The sequence below is a fragment of the Etheostoma spectabile genome, chromosome 15 (assembly GCF_008692095.1).
Source record: "Etheostoma spectabile isolate EspeVRDwgs_2016 chromosome 15, UIUC_Espe_1.0, whole genome shotgun sequence".
Lineage (NCBI taxonomy): Eukaryota > Metazoa > Chordata > Actinopteri > Perciformes > Percidae > Etheostoma > Etheostoma spectabile.
In genome coordinates this window covers 936,122-951,894 of record NC_045747.1, presented here as the reverse complement: position 1 = coordinate 951,894, position 15,773 = coordinate 936,122, and the positions used below count along the sequence as shown (strand labels likewise).

Below are 15,773 nucleotides of genomic sequence, written 5' to 3'. Positions count from 1 at the left end.
AGCCACCATGACTCATGCGCATCCCTTCCTGAGTGCTGAGCAGAAGAAGGAGCTCAGCGGCATCGCCCAGCGGATCGTAGCTGCCGGGAAAGGCATCCTGGCAGCGGATGAATCCACAGGTACGACTGCCCCATGAATGGCATGTCACAGGATCCCACTCATCCTGTCACATGACCAACCACAGTCCAGATCAGTGACACAGTCAACCAATTACAAGTAGAAGACAAAAGGAGCTGCTCAGGTGACAGTGATCTGCTGAAAATAATAGAAAAAGCACATACATATTATATTTGTATACTCACTAACATACACTATTATACTAGAACCTGACTGAGCATCATCTCAGATGTATTGGTTTCCATGTAGAAATCAATACTGGCATCAAAATAAATAGTCCTACAGAAGTGCCCAAAATATGTATGAGGTCATGTAGTTCACCAGAGAGCACACCGAGTGTCTTTTTACAAACATACCTCACAGTCACAATAATTTCATAACCAGACTTGGACCCTATGTTCCTCCATATGCAAGATTGCTGAAGGTTAATTGGACAATTGTCCAGCTTCTATTTACGTTCACAGAAGTGCTTGTCTTGCCACTGACAGACTCAGATTAATATTCTCCATGTAAATAATTCTTTTTTAGCATCATAAAATACATTTCATTCAAAGTCAACAGAAACAAAATAAAACAGTTGAAAAGCCGTTTTTGGGACTTCTTTACACTTTTCAACCATCACAACTCTAGTTTTGATTGAAGTAAACACATAGTTTACCTGTTTACATGTGAAAATATGTTGGCTCTATACACGCTAAAAGTAGTGTTTTTTTAAATGGAGTCTGGTGGGTGTAGTGCTAGGGACTTCAGAGCTGTTTCTGGTTAAATAGAAAGGTCTTAAAGAGGTTTTAAAAAGGCCTATATCTGTAGGGATCCTTTCCATAATGTTGGTAGGCACAGTTGCCCCATAGACTTCATCATCCACCCTTAATGCTGGACCAAAAAAACAGATTGCTGTTCCTATCAGTCACTTAGAAACAAAAACAGGAAAATAGGCTCCAGGCTGTTAGTTACTCTTCAAGGATCCCTACCAAACAAATTGACTAAAAACTGTCTTGGATGCATGCAGTATATGGGTTGTGGACCAAATAACTTTAATGCCACAGAAAGAACCTCTGTGCACCTTGTCTGTGTCCTCCAGGCAGCATGGCCAAGCGCTTCCAGGGCATCAACACCGAGAACACGGAGGAGAACCGGCGGCTTTACCGCCAGCTCCTCTTCACCGCCGACGAGCAGGTCAACGCCTGCATCGGCGGCGTCATCTTCTTCCACGAGACGCTCTATCAGAAGACAGACGACGGCAAGCCCTTCGCCCAGCTGGTCAAAGAGAGGGGCATGGTGGTGGGCATCAAGGTGGACAAGGGGGTGGTTCCCCTCGCCGGCACCAACGGCGAGACAACCACTCAAGGTTAGAATTTACCACACCAGCTTTTGATTACAAACTCTATTTTCTACTCTTCTCAAGATTGAGAGTATTAAACTGTCAGACTCCTACTCTGGCCTCTGCTCCCACGCCTTACTTCCTGGCTGCGCCGTGTCTCTGGCAGGTCTGGACGGGCTCTACGAGCGCTGTGCTCAGTACAAGAAGGACGGAGCCGACTTCGCCAAGTGGCGATGTGTGTTAAAGATCACCGACACCACGCCGTCACAGCTGGCCATCATGGAGAACGCCAACGTGCTGGCTCGCTACGCCAGCATCTGCCAGATGGTGAGAGAGGGGGGGAGAGAAAGACACACACACACACACACACACAACCAGTAATGCGGAAATGGACCTGTTGTGACACATTGAATTTTGAAAGTCAAGATGTGGAAAAACAGCCTGTTGTGAGTACCTGCCCTGCATATCAAGCTGTGGGGTTGCCAAAACGTCGTTGAAGCCAAACAGTTTGTGTGAGAGAGAGAGAGAGAGAAGAGAGAGATGAGAGAGAGAGAGAGAGAGAGAGAGAGAGAGAGAGAGAGAGAGAGAGAGAGAGAAACCCTTTGGAATGATAAAAAGAACACACACAGCTCAAATAAGACCCTGTCAAAGTTCCCTTCTAACTAAATGGTAACAGTTGGTACACAAACACGCCACCCAGAGAGGAAGTGCTATTGGCTGTTGTCATAACTCTGGTTGCTACATTGCAGCATGGCATCGTGCCCATCGTGGAGCCCGAGATCCTTCCAGACGGGGACCACGACCTGCAGTGCTGCCAGTATGTCACTGAGAAGGTGAGTGGAAGGGGGGGGTTGAAATAACAACAGATATTAGTGGCTCACCTCTGATATGAGGGCTCTTACTAATGCAGGAAAATGTCAACATCACTCTGAATTTGACATGTTCTCAGTAGAAAAAGGTGTGCAGGGCTGAACCAAATTTGATGAAAAGCTCCCCGATAGACTCAACCTCTGGAGACCATGAATGTCACTATAATATTTCATAACAATCCGACAGTTGTTGAGATATGTGTCGGGACCAAAGTGGAGTGCACCATCCATCCGTCCATCCATCCATCTTTTTTAGTCACACTAGCTGCTTGGGTGTAAATAAATACATTACAGGTACAGTTCTACACATAAACCCTGTTTGTTGCTTTCTGCCCGTTTATCTCAGTCCTGTTCCATAGGGAGGGGGGGGCAGGGAGTGAAGTACACTGCTGTCTGTTTTTATACTACCATGACAACCCCCCCCCCGGCGGTCAGGGCAGTAGAACCCAGCGTTGCTCTCTCTTTCAGGTGTTGGCTGCGGTCTACAAGGCCCTGTCGGACCACCACGTCTACCTGGAGGGCACGCTGCTCAAACCCAACATGGTGACCGCTGGACACTCCTGCCCTAGGAAGTACAGCCCTCAAGAGATCGCCATGGCAACTGTCAGCGCCCTGCGCCGCACTGTGCCCCCCGCAGTGCCAGGTGAGATAACATGTAGATATCAGCACACATGGTGGAACAAACAAGTATCCCGGATCTCCACCTGACCTTCCTGCTGTGCCCCCCCCCAGGTGTGACCTTCCTGTCCGGCGGGCAGAGCGAGGCCGAGGCCACGGCCAACCTGAACGCCATCAACCAGTGCTCCCTGCACCGGCCATGGGCCCTCACCTTCTCCTACGGCCGGGCCCTGCAGGCCTCAGCACTAAAGGCCTGGGGGGGCAAGAAGGAGAACGGCAAGGCCTGCCAGGAGGAGTACGTCAAGAGAGCCCTGGTGAGGAGGCTGGGGGGGTTGTAGTTCAGGGATCCCCTCCAGACATGTTTTTGGGGGGAGGGCGATGCAATCAGAGAAATATGCCCTGCTAGGTATAAATTGTTCTTTGACTGATGCAATATTTATTGGTACAATATACAAATTGTTCCTAACATTTCACCCCCACCTCTTTTTTTCTTCATGCAATTGCATTAATATCTTCGTTGTTGTCTTTGATTCTTTTTTTCTTAATATTCGTAGTCATGTAATGCTTTTAAGAATATATACATGTAAAGTACAAGAGAAGCCGTGTGTGTGTGTGTGTGTTTATAATTTTTCCTTTTTGTCTGTTATACAATACCATACAAATGGAAGAAAAGTCATTATTCACACACAAGACATCCTTTAACCTGCTGGAAAGGAAGAACATCAGCAACCGAGTAATGTAACTATTATTTACAGATAAGCGATCTTTCTTTTTGACCACAGGATAACAGCAAGGCAGCTGTGGGGAAGTACGTGTCGACTGGAGAGAAGGGAGCCTCAGCTCAGGAGTCTCTGTTTGTGGCTGACCACGCCTACTGAGGGAGGCCAGGCTGCCCCCCCGCTCCACCCACATCCAGCTGGATGATGGTCTGTACGGTCCTACATCACACACATCAACCAACCTTCACTTCATTCCATTACTGATCAGAGCCGGAGGAGTTTCTGGATAGGAAACCTTTAGGATTTGAAAAAGAAGACTACAACACCCATAAGTCCAGTTAAGTAGCTAGCTCTATCCTCCCTTTGAGTTTGACTTTGCACTTGTTGACGCCAGTGTTACTGCCTGACTTTGAGTTTTGTGTCACTTTATTTTGTGTTTGTTCACTAAACCCCACAGCGAGAAATAGAAGAGTTCCCCCGTTGTCCTCAGTTTGTAGTTCCATCTCTTCACTATTTAACTGAACCAACAGCTGGGGGGTGACTTTATAGTGTCAGTGTATACACTGGAAAGAGATTCAAATTAAAATATTCCACAACCAATGCTGTCCTGTGTTGTATTTATCAGGTTATTATTTGTCACAGATACTAAGGGGGCAGATGACAGTCGCAGTACGAGTTGTTCTAGTAAATCAGAGGTGGGAAACGGGCTAGATTTTGCCAACAGTTATGTCATGGATGACACGTTCGTTCATATGTGTTGAATAGTTAGTAACTTTGCTAAATAGAAAATTCACACATGCATGCAGTATATTTTGCAGACGTCCAAATTTTACTATCAATTTAGGTTATAGTCGTCCATTGGCTTCCATTGAGTAACTTCAATTAGTTATGAAATTGCTACTGTGCTATCGCCAGTAACAAGTCAAGTAGGCCTATGCTTTGAGCTCTTGTACAAACTGTAGTGAAGTAAGTAATGTGTAATTGAAGAGCTTTGGGGTGTCCTTTGTTATTGTAGCCTCCATGTTTTCACACACCTGACGCTCTAGGCTACACCCAACAGATGGTGGCAGAAATGCATAAAGTTGTTCTGCCAAACGCCAATATAACAGAAGAAGAACACACATCACAACCACATTACAAACGGGAAAAACAGCGTAGCCATGGGGGCGGTCCCTGATATTCCCAGGTGGCATGAACGGACCATTAATTAAAACATTAGCAGTGAGTTGCTACGACAACTAAGTAAAATTTCATACATATGTGAAATGACAGATCAGTTTCTTATTTCATTTGTAAGCTTCTATCTGCAGTCAAAAATGATCGGAGGCAGGTGGGACATGTGAAATATAATCACATGATTGCATTAGGGTGACTTGTCCGTTACTTTAGTATCATCTCACAGACACAATAGATATCCTATTCATTGTTCCAGCTGTTGGTAGACAATAGAGCTAATGCATAAAATCAAGACAGTGAGTGGGTGTTTCAGTAGGTGTTTTTATTTTAAAACCTTGTTTCTGTTAACGCGCCCACACCCCCCCCGCCCCATCACGTGTACGCAGAGCAAAGTGCGTCTCTACCAGTAACACACACATTAAGTGCTCAGCTTTTTATCAAAACACATCTTCTTGTCCAGGTGATCAGACTAACAGAGGAGCTTTCCTACACCCCACGAGGGGGGGGGAACAGATCATTCCAGAATATCAGAGTCTTTACAGGGTGGGGTGGGGCTGCAGGTTCCCGGTGATGAAGGATCGGGGTCAGCAGAGTCAGCATGCAGACGTCCTCCTCACATGTTGGTGCTCATCCTGGTCTGGCTGTTGGCTGGTGTCAGCTCCCCCTGGCTGCCTTCTCTGGGGGGGGACTGAGCAGTGGACACAACACAGTGAGGCCCTGCTACACGCCTCTGCTCTTTAATGTCCTAGGCCTGGAACAATTATTACATAATGGTCCAATTGTCGATGTTTCTACGTTATCGCGGTTTCTTTGTTTAACCCCAATTAAATGCTTATATTAGCTTTTTTTTAACATTCTCACTTGGAGCTAATATTCTCTCACACAGTGTAACACTGTCCGTCAATAAAAGGGTGAAATAATACTTTGAGGGAGGGGTGGGGGGAGATAACGTAACCTTACTACTCTTTGGCCGGCTCGCGAGCCCAAACGCTGTGTGTGAGGCGTGCCTGTTGTTGTGTTTCCGATCTAGCTAGATCCGGTGGGTGTTGTAGTTTTTCTAACGTTACTAGTTGTTGCAACAGCATGTTAAAAACTACAAAGTCTGCTAGGCCAAAAAGAACGTTAATCTCAAATTGACGCCGTCAAAATGGGTTTGTGTTTACGGCGTTAACTGACAGCACTAATATATATATTTTAATATAACTCCTGCTAAGATGCATACATTCAGTAGAATATGATGAAGGGTGACAGATTTCTTCTACCTTGACGTGGATCTGGTTGCGCAGCACAGCGGCTCGGAGGATCATGGCTTTGGCTCGTCTCTGGAACTCTTTGCCCATGTGGAGCGACTTCTCAAACGTGGTGCTCCTCTGGTCCACTTCCCTCGCATACAGAATCTGTCCACATTTCAATTTCTCATTAGAAATTACGCAACATTTCAACATTTCCCCCATTGTGTGTGTGTGAGTGTGTGTGTGTGTGTTGCACCTTGCTATGGGAGTCGATGCGAGCGTTGATGAGCCCCTCCAGTATGAGCTGGGTGAGCTCGTCCTCCAGAGCTGCTACGGTGGTGTTGAAGGCCTGAGCCATTTTCGTCATGTCTGCCGACACGTAGGGGCTGAAATACTGAACACACAACACTTCATTATTTTTATTAGATCAAGTGGAAAGCAGTTTGGATCAACAGAAGGTAGGCAAAAATCGGAATATAGTGTAAACGTAGTCAGTGACGCAGCACAAAAAGATGGAGAGAAGACAACAATCAGCAATGTACAGTATCTGGTTAAGCTCACAAGTAGTAGTGTGTCTCTATCTGTATACTGTATGTCTCACCTGAATGAGGGCTCTGTTCCTTATCTGGCTGTACAGTGTCTTGACATGGGGGGCCAGGTACATGTCCAACAGGAGGTTATCCTGCACACATCAACTCCAAATGATCACATATGTTGCCGTGTACTCCCATAACCTCTGCACAGTCTCACACCGCTGAGGTTTCATATTCATCCCAACAACTCTTAGCGTGTTTAACAAGTTTCTGCTCTAACCTTCATCTCATCCAGCAGCTTGAGACAAGACGCGTACTTGGACTCGTAGAACTTGAAGATGATGTCCCGGATCTGAGGTTCCAACTCTAGAAATAACTTAAAGGAGCTGAGGACAGGGGGAAAAAAGAGCATTACGATAGATTCTATTTATTAAATGTAGCAAAATATTTCTCAGTTACCAGTGACTGACTCCTCCCACCTGCTGGAGATGACGTTACGTTGGAGCTCCTGTCTGTCGAACGTGGCCAAAGCACACAAGCCTCCATACACAGCTACATTACTGGGGGACAGGAGCTGCAGGGACACACAGCCACAGACACACACATTACTCAGCAGCTCTGTGTTAGTGATGGGGGTTACAAACTTCAGCCTGAGAGTGTGTGTGTGTGTGTGTGACGCAGCAGTCTGAGTTCGATCAATCTAATTGTAAGGTTTCCCCTGCTGTTTAGGTTAAGGTTTAGGGGAATCACCCAAGCCAAATAATTGTAACTAAAAGAGTTTTCTCAGATCTAAATCATTGTAGTTGGACTTCTTAGCAAGCCTTGAAGCTTTTTGAGTGTTATTACTTTATGATCTGCGCTGGCTTTTCCAACGTTTTACAGATATGGAAATAATATTGGGCCAAAACAATGTGAAAATGATGCAAAACTACCACAAAGAGACAGAAACAGACTACAAAGAGACGCCAAATGTATGAGGGGAAATAGCTTTTCTTCAATAGAAAAAAATAACATTTTCTTCAAGGACGTCTAAACCCCCCCCCCGCCAAATACAAACACCCAAGTCTGCCTCAAAGCTAGGGAAACACTAATTGGTATTTTTCAAAGTACATGATCCCAAGTCCCCATCAAGGTGTAGAAGCAGGGCAGCGTTGGCTTACATCACTCACCTCTGGACAGTCACAGTGGTCGAAGGAAGCCTGCAGGAAGCACTTGGCAGCGGGTTTGTATTTCCGAGAGGCCAGCTCTGCCAGGCCTGAAACACCAACACACAACGTAAGACAACTACTAGATCCTCCTAACCTGATGGCTACCTGCTCTCTATAGAGAGAGCAATGACTTCTCATTTTGCAGCAGGTCTTTTATCCAAGAACTGAGTTAGGACGTTAGCAGACAGCCACTTTAAAAGGTGCCGACACACCAAGGAAGGAGCCCCCGCTGCCCTGCAGTGTGTCCAGCTCCATCGCGACCTACCTCCTTTTTATATTACTATAATAATATAATATGGAATATCTATTTCTGCTCATTATGTCCACAAGCAAACATAACAGATACAACTTCTTGTATACATTTATTTCAACATAAACATGTATTTTAAAAGATTGACATAACTACATGTTACAAAATACACTAAAATGATGTCCTATACCATGAAACTTAAAAGATCTAGACCTCTCTCTCTCTCTCTCTCTCTCTCTCTCTTCTTCGCCCCCCCCCCCACCATGGTTGGTGCTAGACTGACCCGCAGCCGTCCACTAGATAAGTAAAATGTAACATCTATTAGTTTCACTAACACACTCTTGTCTCAGTGTAGAATAGCACATTGCTAGTGACAACTTTATTCGTTTTTTTTCCTGTTACCAGTGTAGCATGGAGGCTTGTTGGGTGGACTAGCTAACACGGTCCCTTCCGGGCCGGGTTGGCTCAGCGGGTAGAACAGGCCTCGACGCAGAGATTTCCTGTTTCCCTTTTTTGAATGGTAAATAGATTACCGTTGCCGGCTGGCATGTAGTTATTTCCTCTCATGCAGGCGCAGAACGTACATGTTACCTGGCCACTGGCTTTAACCTTTGCGGTGTGTTCAAGCGCAACTTATTGGCCATGAGTTCTTGGCTGTCTGCCTGGTGTGTCAGCACCTTTATCTTAACTTGAGCTGACATCATCATAACAAAGCATAAAGCCGTCTTACCTGCAGCACACTTTAATTTGGTGAGGACCGATTGATTTTGGCTATCTCGCTCTCCTCTTTGCTAAACGAAAAGAAACAGAACCAGAGTTAGTAAAAACCTTTGAAAAACAAAAAGGGAAGGCCAGCAATCAAACTCCATCTTGTTTTAAAAAATGGGTGCATGAACTGGTTTTCTGTCTCATTGGGAATACTTACAGTCAAACTGTTATTGGTAATAATACCCATTCCTGAAAGTGAATGTTTCTATGATTTAAAAGTGGGACGTGTAACACAGTGGCGCTCACCTCTGCTATCTCTGGCGTGGATTCTGCTTTGTTGACGTAGCTCAGTACATGGGACCAGTTCTGGAGGTAAACACTAACCTGTGGGCACAGACCAGAGGATTTACCCCTTCATATACTATGTTTGGGCGAACAGCTCAAACCCCTCCCCGTGGTTCCTCCCCCACGCTGCTTTCCGGTTACATGGCACAATGCGTTAAAAACATCTTTTCTTGTTGAAAAGATATCTCAAGTTTAAGGTACTTAATACTTCTAACTTATGAAATCCACAAAGGATTATAGTCATATACAAATTAAACCAGTGCAGCATCCATCCTTTCATGCATCCATAAATCCAACCACTAGCTGGCTCCCTCCATATGACATGTATGCAAAAGCAAAACTGTCAAACTGTACCTTGATGACATTCAGACACATGTTGATGACATGCTTAGCACTGGTGCAGTAGTCTCTGGCTCGGGAGTAGCACTTGAGGGCATTACTGAGGTCCCCACAGTCCAGGTAATGATCCCCCAGATCATCATGGCCTCTCCTGGGAGGGGGGGGAACAGGAGTCAGGTGAGAGGGAGATATAGCGAGAGGAAAGACTGACGGGTAACCAGCCAGGCAGTCAGAGCTATTTCTAATGACTAAACTGAAACCTCTGTGCTGTTGGTCCTGAGACCCAGGGACTACTTTCTAGCTGCTGCTGCTATTCTGCTCCCGCACGGTGACCGTGTGCTGTTGAAATGGGAACTTGTTGTTGTATATTTAACCCAATCTCAACCTAACTCTTCGATGCTTGGTCACGTTCAGAAATTAATTCAATTTTTACCTTCTCTTTAAAAACACATAAGTCATTATATTTGAAGACTTTGACCAATTGTCTGGGTTTCGTGCGAGAGCATTGATGCTAAGAATATCTTTCAACCCACAAGGATTATATCTTTTGACCATTAAAAAGGCGCTTACTAAAAAATGTCTTAATCAGGGGGCAACCACACTTGTAGACTGGTTCAATGTGATGCATGACATTTTTTGTCATGGAAAAATTTACATTTGCTCTAAGACTTAAGATGGACATATTTGATAAATGTTTCAAAGGATGAATTGATTTTATTAACCCACATAGATCAGGTTTTAGGTAATAATGGAACATTTACTGTGACATAACCCACATACCTTTTTCTCTTGTGATCTTTTTTCTTCTTTGTACGATTAACTTAATTGTTTTAACTGTTAAAAACAATATAAATATCTACAAAAAGTGTCCAATGTATGATACTCTGTACATGTTGAATAGAATAAATGTGTGTGCCATTGTACCGGATGCTCTCTTTAATGGAGTTTCCCTTGTAGTTCTTGAGATCAGTATCCAGTTTCTCCAGTTTGAGCAGAGCCTTTTTCCTGGTGGACTCGGTCCAGGCGGAGTCCAGGGGCGGAGGAACCACCCCGCCTTCAGGTACTGTGTCAGGCACACCCTGCACTTCCCTACACACACACACACAAAACAATTTACAACTTGCTAACATGATCGGTTTTCAAATCAGGATTACACTCTTTCAAAAGAGTGTCTCTGTAAAGCAGCTAGGGGATCGTGGAGTAGAATACCGCGTGGCCTCTGTGAGTTTGCGGTGGATCTCTTCGTAAGTGTCGACGTTAAAGGTCCTCTGGACGAAGGTGAGGGCCATCTTCAGGGCTTCCACTCGCAGCTGAGGACAGTGTTCAGCGATGAACTGAAGCCTCTCGATGCGCATCAGTCCACTGTAGCTGGTGGCATACTGCTCCAGGTCCTGCACACAGGGAGGGCACGGGAGAGAACCAAGTCACAACCGCTCCTCTGACATGTTCAGGTGACAATAGAATTCAATAGTCTGGTTAGATTAAAGTGACGTCCCTGTCTGTGAAAATATTTGGGTTAGGGGGTTAGTTTTCTTTGTAGAGCTTACCTAAAATTCTGAGAAATTTGTTATTTCTGACCAGTTACAGAAGTCAAAAACAGGGATTAACATCATTTCCACAGGGGTAGGCATGGGCCGGTTACCGGTTTCAAGGTATATATACACAAGGGTGGTGATGGCACGGGTGTGGGAGACCTGGGTTCGATTCCCACTGCAAAACTCAACCAATGTGTCTCTGAGCAAGACACTTAACCCCTGGTTACAGCAGAGAAGTGCAACCTCTGACATGTATAGCAATTTTAAGTTGCTTTGGATAAAAGCGTCAGCTAAATGACATGTAATTTAATACCGTGATTTGAAAAAGTCAGTTTTAAAGTGCCTTTGATACTATAAATAAGAGTGAATTGAATACCGTGACTAATGTATGAGCCGTTTTTTAATGAGTTGTCAAGGACAGAAAGTGCAGTTTAGAAAACCATGTTCAATGGAGGAAAAAATACACTTTTTTACCCAGACATTTCTAATTCCAATACCGTGATATTTTTGCTGAAGGTTACCATAGCATCAGAATCTCAGTTCCACTGAATGCCAGCAGTAAGGGTTAGGGGTAAGTGTGTTTATCTGAAAGTGAGGTCTGTACCAGTGTTGGGTTCTCCACTATGTAATTGGTGTCCGGAGCATTCTGCTGGTCCTCCTGGGGGTCTGCATCTATCTGCATGGGCTCCACAGACCCCTGAGAGAAACACACCAGGCACAGAGGTTAGCAGGAATCCCAATGCAACACACGATCCCCTTTATAGCCCAATAACCTCTTAATAATACGAGAACTGTAAAAACTATTTTCATATCTTATTAGCCACTGAGAAGACCATGACTAGATTCAGTTTTCCAATGATCAAACCTTCTCTGGCTGCTGTGATGCTGGAAGATACTTTAGATTCAAGACCGTCATCCAGAACAACGACAACAAACTGTGTGCTGCAGCCTGTTTCCATACATTGGGTCGCAGCTTGTGTCAAACGAAGAATACCACGAGACTAATGACGTCCAAAGCTTCAACCGCCACCGGTACTGGCCCGCAAGGCTAGGACTATATGCTTCTGTCCCGATTCAATTCTGTTACGATACATAGGCCTTGATTGGATTTGTATTGCAATTTCCATTTATGACAATTCTAGAAGTATTGAGATTTGATTGTATTAAGATTTTCTTTTCCTTCTTTAACAAAATCAGAGGTTGAGTAATACACTTCTAGAGACAATATATCATGAGACATTTCTAAATACTGATAGTTTTCTAACCAGACATTTATTTACTTTGTAAAGAAGAACATAACTTCTGCTTTTGCTCTATTTTGCTGGAAACAGATGCGATGTAGTCGGCGTCTGCTTTACTGTAGAAACAGAAAAATATTCAGGAGACTAAAAAATAATCTATTCTGGGAAAAATAATCAATTCAAAAAAACGTCGCAAAAAACAAATCTTGATTCATACATTTGTCGGGTCTGTGTAAATTATAGAGTGTGGTCTGGACCTGCTCTATCTGTAAAGTGTCTTGAGATTGAGTTATGATTTGATATTATAAATAAAATTGAATTGTGACTCAAATGAAATGGAATAACCATAAAGTTAAAATGCACGAGCCCACGGGGACACAGGGACTAAATGACACCAAAAAGGTACATTAATATTTCATGTCAACAAAAACACTTTATATCTAGGTTTTTTTGTACAATGCATTTATCAGGGATTTTACACATCAGTTGCACTATACAGTCTATATTTAATAGCCCTTTAAAAGTATAACAGATTTAATAGCGCTAAGGAGTCTTAGACCTTAATTCCACCCATACTGAGACTATTCCAATCAGAGAGCTGTCATCGTGCTCCAGCTCCAGGGTTGAAACGCTGCTGTACGCCGTAAAAGCCGCCAGAGGGCCCTGTTCCGGCGGTGAGTTTAAAGCCCCGAAGCGTCAAATCTTTTTCAGCTCCAACAGAAAGAGAGCCCATAGATTCATAACTCTTTGTCCGCCCATGCGTAAAACCTCGGACACACTCTAAGGGTTGTACATTTTGGTAATGCTAGCAAGCTAGTTAGCTAGCATTACCAAAATGTAGCTAGCTAGCTAGCTAGCTACTATTTAGAGCTAATGTGACAAACTGCTAGCTAATATAGGAAGTTGCCTCGGCACTGCTAGCTAGCTTCCGTTAGCTACAGGCTAACATGATAAACACACATTGTGCTTCCGTCTAGGTTGTGTTTTCCTTCGGGGAATACTCAAACCTAAGATGTCCTCTAACCAGTGACAGCTAGCTATATTAACTCGTTATGGTCATGTGTTGTATAGCTAGTGTTTAAAGCCGAAGGAGGCCTTCAGTCCGTTGATAGCCTGGAACTTAGTTCCAAACTTGAAGAAAACTATCTTTCAATTTCAAAGGGTTTAGTGGCAAACATTAATTAATTTAAAACGTTTTGTAAAACGGTATATAGTTCTCATGTTTACCGTAAAGTTAATATAAAGGTGCTCTGTAGCTAGCTAGCTAAGTTAGAAAGGACTACAACCTTAACGCTACTGTTACCTTTAGCAAAATAAATACGCCAACCAAATTTAAGACGTATTTCCGTAAATTTTTAAAATGTACCTAAATCAAACAACAATGTATCGTAGAATATGCACACGCATAATCTAGCCAACATAACGAACACATGATACAGTTCCTGCGTGGGCTTTAATTATGATTTTTAAATTAACCATAAACTGAACCGTGGCTAGCTATAACGTTAAGGTTCTAACGTTATAGGCTAGCTAACTGCTAGCTAGGGTAATGTAAATGAAGAGCCATCAAGTTTCCCGCAACATTGGCTGGTTGTAAAGTTAAGACTTACCTGAAAGTTAAACACTTGCACAGGCAAAGGCATCCTATTTTAGTCTGATTTATGCGTTGTTATTGTTAGGGGGGAAAATATATCATAAAGATGTTGATGTGCGACTGCTCTGGTGGGACTTTTCTTGCTACGGATCGGGGGATGGCTCAGTTTGACTTCTTCGTTGTTAAATAGAAGGCTTCAAACCAGTGGTAAAGTGACATGGCGCCATCTACTGTACTGTACCGGGTTGTGCACTTCAATAACAGTTAATAATCTGGATCTAGACTTGTTTCCTAAAGAGATTGAAAAAACGCCACTCTATGTATCCTCTATCTGTAAGAACCCTTTCACTACTCGGGTCCTGTCTGTTTCTATCATCCTAGCCTCTTTTCACATGCTTTTTACATCTTAACCCTATATACCCCACTTGATTTTGCAGTCAAGAAGCTCACATTTATTAATTTCTTTTTGGCTCATAATGTGTTGCATTAGCTTTCCAAGACGTGCATCCTAATGTTAGCCTTGAAAAGAACATTTCTTACTTTACCTTCCAAATGTGTGGACTCTATGTAGTGGCCCCATGCCTACTTTTAGGCCTATTATTTACTGTATATCCTGTGTTTCCAATATTTTGTTATTCCACAGCATGTAAAGTAACCAAATGTTCTTCAGTTCTACCAAACGTATGAGGTATAGTTTCTGTTAATCTAAATGTATCAGCTGCCTCATCTCCTTTTACCCTATTGTGAGCCAGAATCCAACAAAATGTACATACATTTCTAATTGATAAAGATTTAGACTCACACATGGACTTTAATGAAGTTAACTGTTGAAGTGAGCTGTTTAAAAAAGGTGATGCGTGGTTACACCTCATTATCTCTTACCAGTGGATCGCTGTGTGGACTTCGTCCACAGCAGTCCACCCACTCACTCCCAAAACGTCCCAGTTAGAGAGGAAATGCCCTGAATATTCTTTGTGAATCTTTCCAATCATCCCCCAAAAAACAAGCAGGTCTGCCTTGTTGCACCATGAAAAAGTTCCAACATAATGTCCAGTTTCACACACATTGTCCTCCTCATTTCAAACTTCTTCTTTTCTCTGTTTATGAGTATCAGATACTACTGGCAGATACTCACCCAAGAGATTGAACATCGGTTACTGCTAGATTAACTCGATCTAGTCCTGGAATTTTGAATTGAATTAACCTAGGTGTAGTGACCAAAGGGAAATGTTAGAAAAAAGACAGAAAGATTCATAAAATCATGATACTCTAACAGTTTGTTTATCAGGTCAAATAGCAGGAATTGTCCTTGTGGGATTTCAAGTGACACATTTGATTGATTGACTGATTGATTGATTGACAGTTGTACCCGGTACATGAATTTTTACTTTCTTACCATCCAAGGCTTGCATTTTGAGCAGAGCATCATGTTGTTCTTTACTCAGTGCATGTACAAGTATATGCTTATTATTCAGATAAACTTCACTACTGCTGCACCCTCCTTTTGTAAAAAGCTTTAAATCACTCATTTAATTCATCATTCCTTGCATCATGGATCCACATTAAAATATCTTGTCACAGAATTTTGACTTAATGACTCAAAACTGTTGCATGATTTAGATTTACCATAAGTTTTTTTTTTAATCATTTCCTCCCTTTTTACTTTTTATTCACCTATTTATTTCCCTGATGGCTTGGAAAAAGTCAGACCCAACATCCAGATGGATCCCTGCTATGTACTGGCCCACGAGCTGCTGAGGAATCTAATGTATAGATCTTGTCTCAGGGTTATTGTGCATACATTCCAATATTTGACTAAAATCGGTGTGACATCATCTGACGACCTGGATAAAGATTCAATTGGACCAAATTAGGCGTATGTGGTGCAAATGGACTGTTGCACTGAGCGAGGCTAACACTCATAGAAGACTGGGCTACTGCGATTAAGGTCCTGATTCCCTGCCCCCC

The 15,773-nt window shown here is 43.3% G+C and overlaps 2 protein-coding genes across 3 annotated transcripts in view; one reads left to right on the top strand and one right to left on the bottom strand.

Annotated features, from left to right (window-relative positions):
* LOC116703533 (fructose-bisphosphate aldolase A) overlaps positions 1 to 4,244 on the top strand; it is a 6,023-nt gene extending 1,779 nt beyond the window's left edge. Inside the window, exons 2-8 of the mRNA XM_032538323.1 lie at positions 3 to 119; positions 1,199 to 1,465; positions 1,605 to 1,765; positions 2,188 to 2,271; positions 2,776 to 2,950; positions 3,040 to 3,239; positions 3,708 to 4,244. Of these exons, the coding sequence (XP_032394214.1) occupies positions 8 to 119; positions 1,199 to 1,465; positions 1,605 to 1,765; positions 2,188 to 2,271; positions 2,776 to 2,950; positions 3,040 to 3,239; positions 3,708 to 3,803 (1,095 nt within the window). The 5' untranslated portion in view covers positions 3 to 7 and the 3' untranslated portion in view covers positions 3,804 to 4,244. The remainder of the gene's footprint in view (positions 1 to 2; positions 120 to 1,198; positions 1,466 to 1,604; positions 1,766 to 2,187; positions 2,272 to 2,775; positions 2,951 to 3,039; positions 3,240 to 3,707) is intronic.
* A 917-nt stretch (positions 4,245 to 5,161) lies between these two features.
* Positions 5,162 to 13,991, bottom strand: gps1 (G protein pathway suppressor 1). 2 transcript variants are annotated; one of them, XM_032538304.1, is made up of 14 exons: positions 13,822 to 13,990; positions 11,575 to 11,667; positions 10,645 to 10,826; positions 10,360 to 10,524; positions 9,451 to 9,586; positions 9,058 to 9,135; positions 8,774 to 8,834; positions 7,755 to 7,840; positions 7,065 to 7,159; positions 6,866 to 6,971; positions 6,654 to 6,734; positions 6,309 to 6,446; positions 6,083 to 6,217; positions 5,162 to 5,508 (listed from the first exon to the last, which is right to left on the bottom strand). In XM_032538304.1, exons 1-14 carry the CDS (start codon positions 13,852 to 13,854, stop codon positions 5,434 to 5,436), a joined length of 1,464 nt encoding a protein of 487 aa, XP_032394195.1. In that variant the 5' UTR covers positions 13,855 to 13,990; the 3' UTR covers positions 5,162 to 5,433. The 2 variants fall into 2 exon arrangements, with proteins under 2 accessions (XP_032394195.1, XP_032394194.1); XM_032538303.1 differs by having other exon boundaries at positions 5,434 to 5,508; positions 7,746 to 7,840; positions 13,822 to 13,991.
* Between the last annotated feature and the right edge of the window lie 1,782 nt (positions 13,992 to 15,773).